Source organism: Myotis daubentonii, chromosome 5, assembly GCF_963259705.1.
Source record: "Myotis daubentonii chromosome 5, mMyoDau2.1, whole genome shotgun sequence".
NCBI classification, from domain to species: domain Eukaryota; kingdom Metazoa; phylum Chordata; class Mammalia; order Chiroptera; family Vespertilionidae; genus Myotis; species Myotis daubentonii.
In genome coordinates this window covers 78,672,732-78,692,924 of record NC_081844.1, presented here as the reverse complement: position 1 = coordinate 78,692,924, position 20,193 = coordinate 78,672,732, and the positions used below count along the sequence as shown (strand labels likewise).

At 51.0% G+C, this 20,193-nt stretch overlaps 1 protein-coding gene across 2 annotated transcripts; it reads left to right on the top strand.

The window, feature by feature from the left end:
* Positions 1 to 7,623: 7,623 nt before the first annotated feature.
* TIFAB (TIFA inhibitor) lies at positions 7,624 to 12,192 on the top strand. 2 transcript variants are annotated; one of them, XM_059698423.1, is made up of 2 exons: positions 7,624 to 7,802; positions 11,113 to 12,192. In XM_059698423.1, the coding sequence occupies exon 2, from the start codon at positions 11,123 to 11,125 to the stop codon at positions 11,735 to 11,737; it is 615 nt and encodes a 204-aa protein (XP_059554406.1). In that variant the 5' UTR covers positions 7,624 to 7,802; positions 11,113 to 11,122; the 3' UTR covers positions 11,738 to 12,192. The 2 variants fall into 2 exon arrangements, with proteins under 2 accessions (XP_059554406.1, XP_059554407.1); XM_059698424.1 differs by lacking the exon at positions 7,624 to 7,802 and adding an exon at positions 8,722 to 8,860.
* The last annotated feature ends 8,001 nt before the right edge of the window (positions 12,193 to 20,193 follow it).

The window sequence follows — 20,193 nt, the reverse complement described above, 5'->3', positions numbered from 1 at the left end:
AGCAAGCGAGTGGCATAGGATCCAGCTTACAGAGGAAATGGCAGACTTGGTGCCTGGCAAGTGCCCCAGGGCATGGACTCTCCCTGTTCACTGACTCTCCCTCCACACCTGCCCGAGATTGATGTTGTTACACACTCCACACTGCTGAGCATGTGAACTGTCATTTTAAACAAAGAGTATTTCTGCTAAACAATATAAATATGGACATATAAAATTAAGAAAACCGCCCTCGCTGGTTTGGCTCAGTGGATAGAGCGCGACCTGCAGACCAAAGGGTCCCAGGTTCAATTCTGGTCAAGAGCATGTACCTTGGTTGCAGGCTCCTCTCCGGCCCAGGCCCTGATCAGAACTCGTGTGGGGGGCAACCAATCGATGTGTTTTTCTCACATCGATGTTTCTCTCTGCCTTTCCCTCTCTCTCCTACTCTTCCTAAAACTCAATGGAAAAATATCCTCAGGTAAGGCTTAAAAAATAAATAAATAAGTTAATAAAACCTACAAGTTGAATTTGAGTGTTTTTATTGTTATCAAGACATGTGAAATTCTTATTCAACCAAATTCATCAGCCATAAATTTTACTTTTTTAAAAAATAACTTTTACTGACATAAAGGAAAGTTGACAAGTTTTTCCTGAAAGGGATTAGGTAATAAATATTTTGTACACTTTATCTTAAGATAATTTTTGTAGAAAAACTGGATATGCACATGAAGTTGACCCTTAAACCATATATAAAAATCACCTCAAAATGGATTAAAGATCTAAATATAACCAAAAATTATAAGACTCTTAGAAGAAAAGCTTTATGACATTGGATTTGGCAATGATTTCTTGGATATCATTGGATATCTTGGATACCTTGTGCTTTTCACCAAAAGCACATTCAACAAAAGTAAAAATAGGCACAATGGACTACATCAAAATTTAAGACTTCTCTGCATCAACGGATACAATCAACGTAAGAAAAGACAAGATATAGAATGGGAAATGTATTTGTAAATCCTACATATGATAATGGGCTAATATTCAGAATATATAAAGAACCCCTACAACCCAACAGCAGGAAAATAACTACCAATTAAAACATGGGCATAGGATGTAAGTAGATATTTTGCCAATGAAGACAGACAAATGGCTAACAAGCATATGAAAAAATATTCAACATTCATAATCCTTAGAGAAATGCAAGTCAAAACTATACTGAGCTATCACCTTATATCCAATAGGATGGCTACTATAAAGAACAAACCAACAGAAAAGAACAAGTGTTGACGTGGATGTAAAGAAACTAGAACCCCTGTGCATTGCTGGTAGGGATATAAAATTGGCAGCAACTATGGAAACAGTATGGCTGTTTCTCAAAAAATGAAACAATTACCATATAGTCCAGCAATTTCACTTCTGGGCCTATATCCAAATGAATCAAAAGCAAGAAATCTAACAGGTATTTGTACACCATATTCATAGTAGCATCATTCACAAGCGCCCAATGGTGGAAGAATCCCAATCCCAGTGTCCATTGACAGATGAATGGGTGAACAAAAGTGGCATATCCATACAGTGGAATATTATTCAGCCATAAAGGGGAAGAAAATTTGGACACATCTACAACATGGATGTTGCAGGATCAACCTTAAAGACATTATGCTAAGTGAGATAAGCCAGTCACAAAAAGACACTACCATATGATTCCACTTACATGAGCTATCTAGAGTAGTCAAACCCAGAGAAACAAAAAGTAGGATGGTGGTTGCCAGGTGCTGAGGGAGGGGGAAAGAGCCGTGTTGTTTAGGGGGTATAGAGTTTCAGTTTTGCAAGATGGATAAAGGTCCTGGAGAATGGTTGCACAACATTGTGAATGTGCTTAACACTGCTGACCTGTACACTTAAAATGGCAAAAATGGCCACTTTAAATACATAAAGTAAATTTATTTTATCACATGTTCTGTGCATTATTTGCAGAGGAACAGCTGCTTTTCCTCCTGCTGCTGTCTGGTCTGAATGGAGGAGTGGGAAGCACCGGGAACCACCTACAGTCCCACACAGGGTTTTTCATGGTATGTTAAAAATCTGCCTTGAAGACACGCTAATTTCAGAATGCACTTTATCCCTAAATTTTAGTTAAAAGTATTTATGCTAGGCTTTTACCTCACTTAATTAAAAACAAAAAGTCCATGTTTGATGTGTGTTGTGCTGTATTTGAGGACATCTTTCCTGGCCAGCTATATTCTTTAAATAAGACCAAGCTGTGTTTCTTCAATACCAGTTCTAGACTAAAAAAAGAAAGAACTCCTTGGCAACTTTGTTTGACCAAGTAAAAGCTGACTCCTGTCAAAGTACTAAATGAAGACACTGACTATAGGGCAAGGGTGGGGTGGAGATGAGGTTGGGGGTTGGCAGACATGATTACCCATTCTACAGATGAGGACATTGAGGCCCAGAGAGGCAAAACAACTTACTGTGAAGTATGTCCATGATGGAGCTAAGGCTGGACTCCCCATGAAGGCTCTCTCCCTGCCCTCTGGCCCTCTGCAGCTCTGGATGCAGTCAGTGAAGATAGAGGGAACAGCACGCAGGCCAGGGGAGCAGCCTAAAGGACAGCCCTTTAGTACAGTAGATAAAAAAGAGGTTAAAAGCGTGAGCTGATTGCTGGGCTTATGGGCACTGGCTCCCTGTGGCCTGACGACCCCACCCCAAGGTAAGAGCCAGGAAGGCCCCCAGAATTTCCAGGCACCCCAGGAGTTAATTAGTCAGGGATCCAGGCATTATTGGATTTAGCATTTAGTGAAATTGACATATATTAGGACTTGTATGCATGCATATAAGCATAACCAATGGACATAAGACACTGGGTGATAGGGGAGGCTAGGGGACTGTCTAGGGCGGGGGGATAAAATGGATACATATGTAATACCCTTCGTAATACTTTAAGCAATAAAAAAAGAAAATGACCAAAAAAAAAAAGAAAAAGAAAAAAGAATTTAGAACAATAATGAAATTGGGCTTCGCAAGGACCCCTGGAATAGGGGAGGGAGGATGGTCAGAATGGCAGCAAAGTGGATGTGACCTCCTCTCAGCATTTCTTGCTGCTCAGCAGATGGAGGCCACCCAGGCCATAATGGCCAGCCCACCTCCGCAAGGAGGCCGGCCAGCATTCTGGGAGGAACGCCACAGGATTTAGCAATCAGAACCCGCCCTGATAGCCACTTGCTTCCCACCTGAGAGATCACCCAGCCCCCCCCCCCCCCCTTGGAGGGCACAGAAGGAGAGGGTAAGGATTTCAAGATCAGAGGTGGGTTTGAGATATAACCCTGTACATAGTATGTGGGTGGTCTTGAGCAGTTACTTAATTGTACTTCAGTTTTCTCATTTGTGAAATAGGATTAGTACTGGGACTTATCTCAGAGTTGCAGAGAGGTTTAAATAAGACAATTCACATAAGGACTCAATAAAAGGTAATGTTATTGTTTTGAAATCCAAGCACCACTCCTGTTGTTATCATTCTTATTAGCTTATAGAGTAGGTGAGGCAGAGCCATTTCCAGAATATGGGGACCTGACTCCTTCCTCCCTCCACCAGGTACCTTCCCACATACAATCAGTCTCCACCTGGCCAACTCCTAACCATCCTGCAGCAGTCAGCACAAGTGGCCTCCTCCTCCAGGAGGCCTGCCCTGGAGCCCTCTCCATCCCTGGGGGGTTAGGTGCCCTTCCTGGAGGTCAAGGTCCTGTGCATCCTCCCTCACAGCACACATCTCCACAAGTTACAGGTGCTCCTTTTCTTACCTGAGAGCCCAGTAGGAACAGGGAGAATTCTGTCCTGATGATCATAGTAACAAACACTCCATCCATATTCTGAGCACTAACTACACATGAGGCCCTGGCCTAGGCTAAGTGTTTGCGTGCATGTCCTCGCTTGGCGGCCCCTCCCTAAAGCGGATCTTCGTCACTCCATTCTATAGAGAAGGGAGCAAACCTGGCTTCTTATCCTGGCTGTGCTGTGCAATTACTCTGAGTCCTGAGTGGGTTACTTAACCCTTCTGAGCTCACCTGTGCGTGGAACTGCTGCCCCCATGGCCTCAGGCTCTGACTTCCTGCTTTATCTCCATGCTCAATGAGTTGGCATGCTCTGGTGAGTTTTGCTCTGGATCCACATTGGGCCATCTTAGGGCATTTGAGTTGGAGAAGCAAGGACCCTGTCCCCATCCCACTCTGATCACTTGGCCCTCCTCATGCTCTCCTCCCCAGCAGCCCGGTGACTTTCACTGTCCTCACCTAGCACCGTGAAGAGCAGACCACTGGGTTTAGGGATGCTGCCACCTGGTGGCCGAGGGCTAGAAGAACGTAGGGGAGAGGTAGTATACATTCTGGCCGGGCGGGTTGGAAGCAGGGTCCCTCTCTGACTCGTGTACTGCCAGCAGCCAGCTGTAACAGATGTTTGGAGAAGGTGGAGCAGCTAGACTCACGAGAGCACCATCCGTCCGTCACGACAGCTTCATGGGTAAGTCCAAGAATCCCACAGACTGGACCCAAGTCCTGGTTTTGACACCTTCCAAACATGTGACCTAGGTCTAGTCAACTAATCACTGTGAGTCTCAGCTTCCTCATCTGTAAAGTGAGTAGTCTTCCCCTCCTGTGTTAGGACCACATTCCCGAACAATAACCTTGAGAATCCTTCTGATCTCATTATTGTTAACAAGGGAATTTATGTTAGACTCATGCAAATTATGTATTCAACTCCAAAATTATGTTTATTTTCAGCAAAACCTGGAGCCTTCTGAGAACTTGGGGTTTGTGCAGGCTGCTAGTTTGCTCTGCCAGCCCCTCTCTTCAGGATGCCTCTTGACTCTATTCTGCTGGTAAGGGTTCAGCCAAGGATAGGTCTCATTTATCTTGACACTTGGCATTTATCTCATTCAGCCCTCAACAAATTACCCTCATTTTCCAGAGCAGTAATCAGGTTCAGAGAGGCTGAGTAAGTTATTGAGGTCACACAAGCCTCCAGACCCAAGTCTCTCTGACACCAGAGTCCCTGCCTGCCCACCCCTGTAGAAAGCCCCGGAAGCTGTTGTTCTGTCCCTGAATTCTCCAAGGAGCACATGACAGGGCACATCTGCTCGCTGATGTATGCGTCCCAGGGTCCCAACACCAACTGGAGGAGGTCATCCTAGCCAAGGGGGACAAGCAGAGCAAAACCAGCACCTCCGCTTCCCCTGCTTTTGTTCTACTTCCTACTGGCCTTCGGAAGATGCAGCCTGGGCAGGGCTTCCTCTTGCCAGATGAATTCCCTGGAAGTTTCAGTTCTCTCTCTGGCTGGGAACTGCTCTGAACCAAGTTACACAGGAGCCATGAACATACTTTTTCTGCCCGCCCACTCTCTTATGCCAGGAGTACGGACATAGCCCTCCTCTTACCATTGCAGGGAACAGTGGGGAGGTGTCCCATCCCAAAGGTGGACAAGTAAGGCCCAGAGAGGGACAGGACTAACCTGAGGTCACACATGTAGCAGGAGCAAAGCTCCTAGCCAGGCTTCTGCCTGGCGCCCACTGCCCTGCTCTTCTGGTGGGCAGGAGTACCTGAGTATTATCGAGACTAGAAGGTAATGAGGAGGAGGCCCTTTCCCACGGTCCAGAGACATTCACTTGGCCAGGCAGTCTGGGCTAGGGAGACCGATCGGCAAAGAGGACAGGCTGTGGAACATGGCTCACCACCTTCCACTCTGTAGGCTCAGTCCCATGTGCATTTACAGCCCTTGAAGCTCTTCAAAGTGGCCATATGAGCTTCTGTTTAACTATCCACCCATCAGGGAGGTACAGCGGCCTCTACTGAGAGGGGGGTGGTACTGGCAAGAGCCTGGGCTCTAGCTTCGCTGCCCAGACTGCACATGGCTCCCTCACAAGCCAAGCAGCATGCCTGAAATGCTGCGATTAGAGCCGCTGCCTGGAGGGAGAATGCCATGGATGAAGGCAGAGCTCAGGGTCATGCTTCCATAAGCCAAGGAAGGCCAAAGATTGCCAGCAGATCACCAGAAGCTGTGGGAGGCCTGGAGCAGATTCTCACGCAGCCCTCTGAAGGAAACAACTCCAAGTCCAAACAAGCTTGGACATCTAGCCTCCAGGACTGCCAGACAATACATTTCTGTTGTTTAAGCCACCCAATTTGTGGTACTTTGTTATGACAGCCCCAAGAAACCAATACGCCAGTTGGTACATCTCTACAGACACAATTAAATATTCTGACCTGTTGCCATAGGCTAGTTTTCCCTGTTCTTGTGTTTCATAGAAATGGAATCATCCATCTGTGGCATTTGTGCCTGGCTTCTTTTGCTCTGCATATGGTTTTGAGCTTCATCTACACTGTGCATGCATCATTAGTTCATTATCTTTTTATTGCTGTGTAGCATTTCAATGTACACGTTATACAATTTGTTTATTCATTTCACTGTTAATGGACAGTTGTGTTGTTTCCAGTTTGGGGTTAATGCTTGGTTTGCTCCAAGGGCAGATACAGTTCCCATCTCTGAGGAGCTGGTTCCCTGGGAGACCCTTGGTGGTGGTGTCATACTGGTTGGGGCAGGCAGGGACAGGTAACTGTTTTCAGCGTTCTGTTTCTTCTTCTTAGTTACTAAGCAACCAGAATAGAGGAAGCAGGCCAGGAGCCCTGAATAGTTCCCAGAGGGACCTAAATTCAATTGTCCCCTGGGGTGTGGCCTGCCGAGACCTCTGGGACCTCAAGGGTCACCCATGAGCAGTGAGTAAGTGTGGGCCTGGGAGCAGTGAGGCAGAGCAGGGAGACACCTGCTGGTTGATAGGGGTGGCCTGGCCTGCACCACTCCCCTGTATACCCTCCTAGAGTCCCCAGGATAGGGTGTGATGGGAAAAAGGGAAAGGATTATGCTGCTAGCTCATTCTGGGGCCTTGGGCCAGACACTGTCCCTCTTAGGGCCTTAGTTGCCTCCCATATGAGATGAGCACACATCCATTGCCAGCTTGGCATGTTGGTGGGTACCATGGAGGCAATGTTAACACACCGGCAAATTATGAATAGCTGTGTCGGGTGAAGAATTAGCACCATCGTGACACTGGGTCACTTCTAGAACAGGCAGAATCCGTAGTGCTGAGCAAGCACCATCTTCAGGTGGCCCTTGAAGCCCAGCAGAGCCCAGGAGGAGTGAATAGAGAAGGTGGCTTTCTTGCTGTCCTCCTGAGAGAGAGGCCACCCTGTGTGAGTGGCCTTTTTCTCCTTTCCCGAGGCTCGGCCATTTCTTGAGATCTCAGGAACTTCCATATTGCTTACAGGTCCTGCAAGCCACCCCAGCCCAGTCTTAGTTCTCTCCTCACAATCTTCCACATGCAGTGGGGCCCCCTCCACTGACCCTCTGTCCAAAGAGGCTCCCCTTTCTAACAAGCCTGAAGTGCTTTCCCCCACTCGACTGGCAGGGAAGAAGAAGGACATGGCTAATACCCTGGACACAGCTCCCAGGGTCCCTGTGGACGGAGCCATAGAAACCGGCCAAGCTGAAACCCACGAGGGAGCCCATTGACTAGGGGCATCTCCTAGCTGGGGGCCTAGGCTGGGGTTTCTCAACTTCTCAGCCATGGATTGCACTTCTGCAATAGGAATTCACACTTCCCTTTTCTGTCCTAAAAGGAAAAAGAAAGAAAACAAAAAAAACTGGTGAGCATTCTGACACATCACAACCCTGAACTGTAGCTGTAAATGTCATCCTTAGGAGGGCCCAGGACTCACTTCCTCCTGAGAGCTCACAGCAAAAGGGCCAGAGCCAGATGTGCCCTTGGAGTTAAGGTAGGTGGAGGGTAGAGGATCTGAACCCGCAGTGAGGGGAGGAGGCCTGGTGGGGCTGAAGCAGGGCCCTGTTGGTTTCTTGTCAGGCACACACCCCAGAGTGTCTTCCTCCCGGAGTTCCAGGGGCGGCATTGGCCGGGCTGGGCTTCTGCTTCCCCAGAACAGCTAGGGTCCTGGAGAAACAAGTCTCAGCTGCTCCGGCCAGGGTTTCTGTCAGCTCTGGAATCACCGGAGCAGTGGTGAAGTCTTCTTTCTGAGGGATTCTCTTAGGGTCCCCAAGTCGTGGGATTGGTTCCTACGAGTGAACTCTGAGTTCTGGCTAGGCCTGATGACCTGGCTGCCAAACCTAGCTGTCCTGGACCCGGCTTACATCACACCCCTCAGATGGATGTGGGTGGAAGCATGTATTTGTGTAAACGTGTTAGAAAAAAGAGAGTGTCTTGAGGGGCCTAGCCAGGTGGGCCCCTCAGGAGACTGGAAAGTGATCCTCACCATTAGCCAGGTTCATCCAATAGGCAGGAGGGGCAGATGGTCGAGGACTCAGAGGGACACTGAGCCTGTACCACATGTGACAGGCTCCCTGTCTCACAGCCTTTAACGACCAGAGTCCAATCTGGGGTTTATCTAAACTTGATTTCATGTGTGTGGACTTCTCCTCATTCAGACATTTGGCAAATGCGCCTCCAGATACTTGCTGTGGCCAGGCCTGTCTGCCCTGGGCAGTGGAACACAAGGCAGTGCGGCAGCTCAGACCACACCCTGCCCTTGGGAGGCCTCGGAGAGACAGAAGGAGAGGAGCTCCGGCAGGACAGACAAGGGCCCACAGAACCCTGACATGTCATGCAAAGATGGACTATGTGGGGGTCGCCAGGTGCCCCAGGTGCAGGGAATCTTCCTGTCTGGGGGTCAGAGGGCAGAAAGAGGAAGAGTGTCCTAGAAGAGCTCACATTTGAACCAGGCCTGTAAAGAGCAGTATCTGGATACAAACTGTGTAAGCAAAAGCCTGGTGCCAGGAAAGTGTACAATCCTTTGTTCAAATCCACTCAGCCCTGTTGAAGGTTGGTTTCTGTTGAAGGTGGGGGGCAGGTCCCAGGCCACATGGGGTTGATGGCTGTGGTAGAGTTTGTATTCCTCAAATCCATGCGTGAACAAAGCTGACCGTTGTAAGCAGTCTCCCCACACATGCCAAAGATCCTAAAGGACACATTACTGGAGATGGAGCTGCTGGGACCGAGTGTGCGTTCCACACTGTGGCAGATATTGCCGGTGGCCCTCCATGGAGCCCTGATCTGTTCTTGAGCAAGAGACCTTCCTCGTCAGGATCTGCCTTCTGCCCCAGACAGTGAGGATGGGATGTTCGTGGTGTTCAGGCCCATAAGCATGTAGCTTCCCATGGGAATGTGCTAGCTGTCTTTATTCCTCCTTCGGGTCCCCAGGCAGCCATTCTGATCTCCCCGGAGCAGGCAGGGTTCCCCTCTTCTGTGCCTCTCCATATGCCTAATTCTAGAAGCTCCTGTCTCTCCCACCAGCTGGGTGCTAGGGAAAGCAAGGGCTTGTTCTCTTACATCTGCTTAACCCCAGCAGCTGGTGAGAGGAGGGCTTGGCAAGCGTTCATCATGTGACTGTCAGAAATGAGAATGGTGTATCCTTGTCTGTCTGTCCTTCCCTTTCCATGTAGCAGGGCCAAACTGTCCTCAAATACAGGTCACCAGATCCCTACCCAGCATGCTGGAGTGCCTTATACTTGGCATAGACAATGTCAGGCATACCTATCTACACTAATAAAAGAGAAAAATGGTAATTGGCGTACGACGATACCCTTTTCATTGGCTAATCAGGGCTATATGCAAATTAACTGCCAACTATGATTGGCAGTTAACTGCCAACTAAGATTGGCAGTTAACTGCCAACAAGATGGCGGTTAATTTGCATATGTAGGCACAATGCAGGGTGGCGAAAGGGAAAGCAGGAAGAAGCCCCCTGCCACTGACAGTGATCGGAAACCCAGGGGGGAGCTAAGAGCTGAGGGGCAGGGCAAAGGCGGCCCTGGGGCTGCCTTTGCCCTGCCCCCCAGCCATGATCGGAGAATCAGGTGCCTTTTCTGCCCTGGCCAGTGATAGCAGGAAGTAGGGGTGGAGCCAGCGATGGGAGCTGGGCACGGTCGAAGCTGGCAGTCCCAGGAGCTAGGGGTCCCTTGCCTGGGCCTAAAGCGGAGCCCACGATCGCGGGGCCGCTGCAGCTGCGGGTCCCCGCTGCCTGAGCCGGACGCCTCAGCCAGAGGCATTAGGCCTGGGCAGGGGCGGAGCCTGCAACCGCGGGGAGCTGGAGGTCCCCTGCCCAGGCCTGACACCTCTGCCGGAGGCCTCAGGCCTGGTCAAGGGGCCGATCCGGTGATTGGTGATCGGAGGGTGATGAGGGTCAACTCCTCTGGCCGAGGCATCAGGACGGGGCGGGGGGCTGAGCCGGGGGTTGGGGGGATATGATGGTCCCCTTGCCCAGGCCTGAAGCCTGGGTCAGAGGCGTCAGGCTTGGGCGGGGGGTGGAGCAAGCGATCAGAGGGAGATGGGGGTCCCCTGCCCAGGAATGATTCCTGGGCCAGAGGCCTCAGGCCTGGGCGGGGGCCAGAGCCAGTGATCGGGGGAAGATGGGGGTCCCCTGTCCAAGCCTGACACCTCTGGCGGAGGCGTCAGGCCTGGGCAAGGGGCCGATCAGGCAATTGGAGGGTGATGGGGGGCTACGCCTCTGGCTGAGGCATCAGGCCTGGGCAAGGGGCAGAGTCAGCAATCGGAGGGGTCTGGGGGTCCCCTGCCCAGGCCTGATGCCTGGGCCAGAGGCATCAGGCCTGGGCTGGGGGCAGAACCAGTGATGGGGGGAAATGAGGGTCCCCTGCCCAGGCCTGACGCCTCTGTCAGAGGCGTCAGGCCTGGGCAAGGGGCTGATCCTGCAATTGGAGGGTGATGGGGGTCAACGCCTGAGGGCTCCCAGTATGTGAGAGGGGGCAGGCTGGGCTGAGGGACACTCCCCCCCACACACACCCAGTGCATGAATTTCGTGCACTGGGCCCCTAGTATTACAGAAAAGAAAATGAAAATTCAGAGAGTGCAGGTGCCGCCCGCCTCACAGGGGCTGGGAGAAATGAAGCTGGGGCTAGAACCCGTGGGCCTTGGCTCCCGCCTGGCTTGACCAGAATAACAGCATCCATGGCCAGTGCTTGGCTCTGTTTGGCTGGAGGTGGTCTGGGGGTCCCTGAGGTGGGCAAGTGTGTCTGGCTCAGGGAGCCATAAGTGTGTCTGTGTTCCATCCTTCCCAGGCTCCCGCCCATGGAAAGACCCCTCACTGTCCTGCGGATGAGCCTGTACCACCCCACCCAGAGCTCTGCTGTCTTCGCCACTGTTCCACAGAGGCTGGAGCATGACACCAGCCCGCTCCTGGTGGGGCGGGGCCTGGACACCCATCTCCAGCTGCATCTCCCCCGCCTGTCCCGCCAGCACCTGTCCCTGGAGCCCTACCGGGAGAAGGGCAGTGCTCTGCTGGCCTTCAGCCTCAAGGCCCTGAGTCGCAGGGGCTGCGTGTGGGTCAACGGGCTGGAGCTGAGGTTCCTGGAACAGGTTCCCCTGAGCACCGTCAACAGAGTCGCCTTCGCGGGGATCCAGATGGTGGTCCATGTAGAGGGAGGCGCCTCCCTGGAGGCCTTTGTCTGCTGTGTCCACGTCAGCCCCTCACCCCTGATTTACAGGCCCCAGGCTGAGGAGACTGATGAATGGGAAGACATCCCCAAGGAGCCACCTGCCCCGGGCTCAGAGCCACCCGTTCCAGGTCACCTGGGCTTTCTCCATGGCCCTTCCCCGGCTGCGGACAGCTCACCCCAGCCAAGCACTAGAGGAGGAACAGAAATACAGCTCCAGAGGGAGCCCGCAGACGGCGCGCTCTGCTAGCCCCGCTGCCACCGGGAGCGCGCCATGGCTGAAACCGGACTTGAAATATTCTAACTACATCATGCGACGACGTTGACAAGCGAGGCCTGCCTGGCTAATAATGAACCAATTCTGCAAACATGAACAGCCTGGGGCGGGGAGGGCTTGCGCGCCCTCCCCGTTTCCAACTCTGCAAGGCAATGGGAACTTCATATACTTTTAGAGGCCCTGAGGGGCCCTGGGAGCCCCTCGCGGCGTTTCCCCACATTTCACGGTCTTGTCTGACTAGGAGTTACTTTATGTTGCTAATTTTGTGTGCCGCTTAAGAGCGGGAGTTTGAGGTTGCGGCAGGAATGCATGGACACATGTAACAATTACGTTTGTGGTAGCTGGGGGTTACCTTCGGCTTTCAAATACCCACAGGCACTGGGGGCTTAGGGAAGCCTGTGTTTAATAAACTGCAAGTATTTCATTAAGCTGGCATACCCAATAGGATTCCCTGATCCCCAGATGGGCTGCATGCATGCCACGCTGTCACGCAGAGGCAGGGGCGAGAACTACACAAGAGGTGTAAGAGGAAATTGGAAAGGTGGGGGCTCACATTTCTGAAAAGAATGCAAGCAGAGCTCAGGGCTTCCCGGGCGTGGGGAGCCAGGGCCTGGGCCTGCCTGAAAATTCCTTGCCACCGTCATCCTCCTCATCCTCACCCTCCCGGCTCTCGGTCATTTCTGGATCAAAGCCTTGGCTGACCAGAGGGCACAGGTCTTCAGGAAAAGGTGGCTTCCCAGAGAACAGGGCTCTTTCAGGACTCAGTCTATGAGCGGTGTGGTGGGGGGTTGTGTTAGAATTCAACCCAGCAGTTATTTCACTCAGGGGAGGTCTTTTCAAATAAGAGACCAGTTGGGGCCCAGGCAGGCCATGGGAGGGATAGATTTCTCAGTGAACAGATGAGCAGAGCAGCAGTGTCTGTGAGGCACAGCATCCCCTCGAGCCACATGTCAAGGGGGACACGAGAGGCAAGAAGCGCCGTGAGGACGTGATGGCAGACGTACCAGAGAGCTCTGTGTTGGCCATGGCCTAGAGCAGAGGCCACGGCTGAGCACAGGCAGTCCCACGTGGGACACTGGCACACTGTGACCACGGTTCCCGTGTCTGTTTCTCGTGGGACCTCACGCTCTACACAGACAGGACCACGGATTGTTCACTGTTATGTTCCCGATGCCCACCTTGGAGCTGGGCAGAGGGTAGACAGACAGACAGACAGGCATAGTGGCCAGGGAAGCAGTCACCTTGGCTGTGCTAAGGCAACTGCCAGGTTTCCCAGGGCAGGTGAGGGTAGGGTCGGACAAGAAGCAGGTTGGACAGCTGGGCCAGAAAGGGCGAGAAGCCGCAGGCAGACAGTAGAGGCAAATGTCCCTCACTTGCGCTGGGCCTCAGGGGGCAGCCCAGACTCTCAGGCTGGGTCTGAACGAGGCTGATGCTTCTGCCTCATTCTTGAGCCTCTGCAGCCCAAACTCAACCAGAACTCTGCGTGTTTGGTATTCTGTGTGGTGACTACTGAGGAAGGTTGACAGATATGGCAGTGCCCCATGCCACCAGGAGAGCTCTCAGCCAGCACTGCCTGCCCCAAACAGAGGCACAGAGACAGGCGCCTCCAGGAGACCTGGGAGGGCTGCAAGCAGAAGCAGTCAGGATGGCAGGACTGAGCCTTGGCCTGTGGCTCACCAAGTCTCCCCCAGCCCTCACCTCTACCCAGTGCAATGGAGGCCAGGCCATGCAACACCCCCTTCCCCAAACACACACCAGAAACATCCTCCCTGTACCAACACCCCGCCCACACAGACCAGAGCTGTCTCTTTAAGAGATTCCGTGTGACTGTAGGAAGCTAAGATGTTGCCTTGCTAGAGCTATCTGCATTTTCAAAGACAGGACTGGAGAGGGTAACACTGGCCCAGAGGAGTGAGCTTCCCTGTAGAAAGAGGGGCGCTTAAAGTCCCACAGTAGGCAAACATTTCCCCTTCCCCTCAAATGGATGGTCCCTTCATGCATGTATAAAGCAAGATGTAATCCAGGGGCTGGCTCAAGGTCTCCTTGTGACCGAGTCATAGAGCGAGACGGAACTACGAACTAAGTCAGTGATGGCGAACCTATGACATGCGTGTCAGAGGTGACACGCGAACTCATTTTTTTTTGTTGATTTTTCTTTGTTAAATGGCATTTAAATATATAAAATAAATATCAAATATAAGTCTTTGTTTTACTATGGTTGCAAATATCAAAACATTTCTATTTGTGACACGGCACCAGAGTTAAGTTAGGGTTTTTCAAAATGCTGACACGCTAAGCTCAAAAGGTTCACCATCACTGAACTAAGTCTTTCTACAGCAGCCTGCTGAGCGGCCAGGCTGCAGGCAGCAAAGAGATATGCAGAAGCAGGTAAGCCCCAGTCACTATGGAAGGTTCTCACCTCCTGCACCGAGGCGCCTCCCCCACCCCCACCCCCACCCTGCGCTGCAGGTTGGGAGACCTGCCTGCCACTGTATCTACTGCGTGTGCTCCATTCCCAGCTCTGCTCTGTGCCCTCTTCCTCGGCTCCCAGGCCATGGCATCTGGTGGTGCTGATGTTGCCATCAGGTTAGCTGGTTCCCAAAGAGCCACAGAGGACCATTAGGGCCCTCAAGCTTCTCTTCTCTGTGGCAGCTCTACCTGCATTCCCCTGCTCCGGACACTCACCACCACACCAGGCCCCCATAGCCGGAGCCAGGCTTTGGGGCGAGAGTAAACCCACCCAGCTCCTCCACCTGTGCGATGCTGCAGTTAATAAACTGTTCGCGTTGCAGGGCTGTGATCCCTCTTACCTTGAACGTGAACTCGCAGGCGGATTAAAGTGAAATAAAACTCACCATTTGAGTTACATTCTCAGATGATTGGAAACATGCATTACCTCCCCATGACCGGGCTGTGAGAAGGGAAGTTATTATCTTTCTTCAGAGTTTGTAAACTCTTTATGGCTGAGGCAGCTTTAATCCTGCTGGAGAAAAAATGATCCGGGAATAAATTGCTCTCATTTACCTTTGTTTTCCAATCACATGCTCCAGTGGGAACAAAACATCCTAAGTGAGGGGATGTGGGAAGCAAGGTGATCCCAGACAGAGGAGTTTAATTATTTTTTTCTTTAGGCACATGAGTTGAAAGTGCTTTCCAGTGCCATTTGGCATGGGGCTCGCTCCACAGAAATGTGCCCTCCTGCGCGATGCCAGTACCCCTCAGCTCTCAGTCTTCTCTGCCTCTCTTCCCCAGGGGACCATGGCCTCCACTTCCCCACGGCACCCACTTCTTTGGGGCTCGGGGGGAATTGCAGCTACGATGCCCAGCTCCAGGCATTTGGAACGGCCAGGAAGGAGTCTGAGAAAGGACAGATGTGAATCAAAATGAAATCACAGTCCTGGAAGGAGGAAGAGACCTTGGGGTTTGTGTTTCTGGAGGGGTTTTCTTTCCTCCTTTGTTATTTCTGTTCCCTAACCCAGAGCTTTACATAGAGCAGATCCCAAGCAAAGCCACCAGGTCGCCCATTCTAACTGCTGGAAGGAGCCCAGCTGAGACGTCTGCCTGCTTTCCTTTAAAGGTGCAGAGGCAGGGGTAGGGGTAGGGATGGGGAATCTTCAGAAGAAAGCAGCGACTGGGGCCTTTGGAGGGAGAGCTCAGTCAGGCAGCCAGCCCCGGGGTTTGCATAATTGCATCTCCGAGCCTGATAACATTCTTCCAGTCACCTGCAGTTTGCTGGGCTAAGAAAATGGACCCTATTCCGTCACCTTGCTTGGGGGGGTGGGGGTAGTGCACGGCTGGGAGTGTATCAGTCAGGAAAACAAAAATCACTCTAAGTATTTCAAAAATTTAATTCAGGGAACTGGGTACACAGGTGATGGAGTCACTCAGAAGCCACACAGACAATGCAGTTCAGAGACCAGACAGAACAGGAAGTTGTTACCCCTCCCCATTCCCACCCCTGGGACTGCGGGGGCAATTGAGAGAGGTGGTGGCCCTCGGAGGCAAAGGCCATTCAGGGTGAGCAGGTGCAGCTGCTGCCAGAGGCTTTCCAAGGCACCTAGAGAGAGAGCGAAATACCCTGGTCTCTCCCTGTTTCCCACGCTCCAGTGGGCTCCTATTGGCTGAACCAGCCAGAAGGCAGCTAACAGCCTAGGCCAGTGGTCGGCAAACTCATTAGTCAACAGAGCCAAATATCAACAGTACAACGATTGAAATTTCTTTTGAGAGCCAAATTTTTAAAACTGAAACTATACAGGTAGGTACATTGTTATTAACTTAATTAGGGTACTCCTAAGGCTTAGGAAGAGCCACACTCAAGAGGCCAAAGAGCCGCATGTGGCTCGAGAGCCGCAGTTTGCCGACCATGGGCCTAGGCAATGCAGCCTGGAGGTGGGCTCCCTTGCTGTCCAGAGCAGAGGAGGGAAGGGAGAGTGATGGATCTGAGGGTGAACAGTCAAAGCCATTCACTGAGCAAACCGCTCACTCTGGCCTTTTCTCACCCTGAGCAATTAGTTGTTTAAAGTGCATTTTAACATTTTAACCAGGAGCTTTGTTGTGGTTTCAGCTTCTTCCCAAAGCCTCCCTCCTCAAGGTCTGCTATCTCACCACTCAATTCTTTCTCTTAACTCAGTGTCTTGTGTTTCAGTCAACAGACCCTTACTGAGGACCTACTGGGTGCGAGGTGGCTGCTCCATCTAAGTCCACGACAGTTTCTTCTTTGCAGGGGCTGCTTGTGGCCCTGTTCACTCTCAGCATAGGGAGTAATCTCACTTCAGTGACTCTCAGCCGTCACCTGGGGCCCTGGGGTGGCCACCCAACATGGAGAGGGGGGATAAGCGTAGAGGACTCCACAGCCCCAAGGCCTCCCGAAGGCAATAGGCCAACACAGATTTTCCCTCCACCAAGGACATCCCAACCTATGTGACCTTCGGTGGCCCCCCAAAAGGACAAGTGCCATGCAGTGAGGTACAGAGGAGAACTGGGTGCACGCTGACCTAGCCCACACAACCCCACCCACTGGGACACCTGCTTTGAAAGACCCTCGCCTCTCACCTCAGAGATGGATAGCGGAGCAGGACCTACATCCCCTCTGCTCTCAACTCACTGACTCAGGAACGGCCTTTGTCTCCTGAGCCCTTGCTCCTCATGTATTAAATGCGGACACTACTACTACCCACCTCGCCTCTCGAAGAGCGAAACACACCTTGCAAGAAGGAACTCCGTGCATGCACCTTGAAAATGCTCAATAAACACCAGCCATTCACGTTAACCACCACCCATCCCCAAACATTCCTCCTTCCAGGATGCTTCCCTGACTTTTCCACGAAGGAGCCGCTCCCTCTTAGCTGCAAGCCAGTATTGGGATACTCAGGGATTTCCAGCCAGTGATCCATGGGACAAAGGTTTCCCTCGGCTGGGAATTGATGTTCTTTTTTTTTTTTTTATTGTTTTATTGCTTAAAGAATTACAAAGAGTATTATATATACCTCCTTTTTTATTCTCCCCTTGCCCTTCCCCTAGCCTCCCATACCCCCCAGTGTCTTGTGTCCATTGGTTATGCTTATATGCATGCATACAAGTCCTTCGGTTGATCTCTTACCCACCCCGCCCCCCAACTCTCCCCGGCCTTCCCGCTGTAGTTTGACAGTCTGTTCGATGTTGCTCTGCCAATGTATCTATTTTTGCTCATCAGTTTATAATGGTCTTAATTATCCATAAATGAGTGAGATCATGTGGTATTTTTCCTTCATTAACTGGCTTATTTCACTTAGCATAATACTCTCCAGTTCCATCCATGCTGTTGCAAATGGTAAGAATTCCTTCTTTTTTACAGCAGCATAGTATTCCATCGTGTAGATGTACCACAGTTTTCTAATCCATTCATCTACTGATGGGCACTTAGGCTGTTTCCAGATCTTAGCTATGGTGAATTGTGCTGCTATGAACATAGTGGTACATATATCCTTTCTGATTGGTGTTTCTGTTTTCTTGGGATATATTTCTAGAAGTGGGATCACTGGGTCAAATGGGAGTTCCATTTTTAACTTTTTGGGGAAACTCCATGCTGTCTTCCATAGTGGCTGCACCAGTCTGCATTCCCACCAGCAGTGCACGAGTGTTCCTTTTTCTCCACATCCTCTCCAGCACTTGTCATTTGTTGATTTGTTGATGATAGCCATTCTGACAGGTGTGAGATGGTACCTCATTGTTGTTTTGATTTGAATTTCTCAGATGATTAGTGAGGAATTGGTGTTCTTGCTGTGTGTTCTGCGCCCTGCTGGAACCTCCCACAAGCAGCCCCTGTAAGGAAGAAACTGTCGTGGACTTAGATGGAGCACCCAGTAGGTCCTCAATAAGGGTCTGTTGACTGAAACACAAGACACTGAGTTAAGAGAAAGAATTAGTAGACCTTGAGGAGGGAGGCTTTGGGAAGAAGCTCAAACCACAACAAAGCTCCTGGTTAAAAAGTTAAAATGCACTTTAAACAACTAATTGCTCAGGGTGAGAAGAGGCCAGAGTGAGCTGTTTGCTCAGTGAATGGACTCACTATTTGCCCAGGACCGCGAGCCCAGAAGCCAAGGACAAATCCCAGACGACATGCAGGGCCCACACTCCCGATTCACCATCCACAGCAGGTTGTCCTGCTTCCAGATGTGTCCTGCCTCTATGATGCAGCATGACCACCCAGCCCTTCACCACTCACAAACCCACGCACAAGGTGCCGAGCTCCCAGACTTGGAGCTCTGCCCTGGGAGGCTGCATGCTTGGCCTCGGAGGCTTCCACAACCAGCGGGGGCCTCGTTACTGAGGAACACATGGTCCCCTGGGGACACTCATTGGAAGCCAAGCAGGGAAGCTAATAACCAGGGGGTTCCATCTTTCAGTTTTACGCTCCTCTTCCCCTAGGCCTGCGGTTGCTATGCAGATTTCAGGTTGAAACATCAGGAAAGCCTCATGTGGTCTGACTTCTCCTTCCCCACCTTCTCACCCCCTCACCCCCAGCACATCTACATGCATGCGCGCACGTGCGCGTGTGCGCGTGCACACACACACACACACACACACACACACACACACACGCCTGCCTCTAGGCTCTGTCAAGCACCCCAGGTAAAGTGTCGGTTAGAAAACCACAGGGTAATTATGAGCTGTGAGATTTGCTCCTCAGTTACAGAAAGAAAATAGCTCCACTTGAGATTCTCAGCACGCTTTACAAACCAGAGGGAATGTTTTGGCTCAGCTCAGGGGAAAAATAGAAGCCTGGGAGAGATCTCATTAGAGGAATGGTGGGGGGCATTTGGAGGAGGCCAGAGTGTTCTGAATAAAGAAACACCATACACCCTGGAAACAAGATCCTGGGAATGCTGGGACAGCTCTGGCTGTAGTGTTGACGGATTTCCAATTTCGCTGGTGTCAGTTCTCCCTCCATGGTCAATTTCAAGGCACCAAGATGACGTCACTGAACTTGGAGTTGGAAAGAGATGCACAGTGATCACACCATTACAGAGCATTTCCACCATACAGATACACATGTAAACATGGGAATGACCTCAAGAGCACAGATCTGATAAAATATAGGAAGATAATGAGGAAGCCGTGAGTTTTGATTATTTATTAACTTTTTACCTTATATAATTTAACTGTAAGTGTATACAGTTTAGTTTTTAATCATGGATTGTTTAACAATCAGTTCTTGCAAGACGGCGTGAGATAGCTCCAGCACACCACGGTATTGAGAAAGTCGCAGGCCCTTGTGCAAAATAACCGATGTGGAAATGAAGGTGGTGCCTGCACAGAAGCCCTGGAGAGGTCAGAGTAACCATTCTAAGAAACACACAAATATTTGTACAATATTTTGCTATTTAGAAGTGAATGTGTTTATGTTTATAACATTAGAGATTCAAAATAACCTCATGAGGATGTTAAACCATCCCACACTACAGATGAGGGAACCAAGGCCCAGAGAGGGAACACATGCCCCGATTCACGCATCCTGTAAGTGGAGGACCCAGCATTTGATTTATGCTAGAGCCTTGCTCTTTTCCTCACCCCTTCTGTCCGTGCGCACCTGGTGGGGAGCAGCCTACTGGCTCTGGGTAAACTTGGGTTGCAGAGCCCCACTGTCATTGCCCGTCTAGAGATGTTACCAGGTAACGGTTCACAATTGGAGTGCTTGTGCTTGGTCCCTGGAATCAGTCCTCTGACTTAAAACATGCAACAGGGGAAATAAGTAAGAGACCACACCCACCGTTTCCCTGGGACCTCTCTCTCAGAGCTCGGGGCCAGTGATAGGACACCTGGCATTTTGGGACCACCTTCCTTCTCATAAAAAAGAAAAGCACAGCACTCTGGGACCCACCCCATCTCTCTGCCCTCTTGTACATGGGATGCTGGAATCTCTGATAAACTGGGAGCAGACAGGCTTTCAG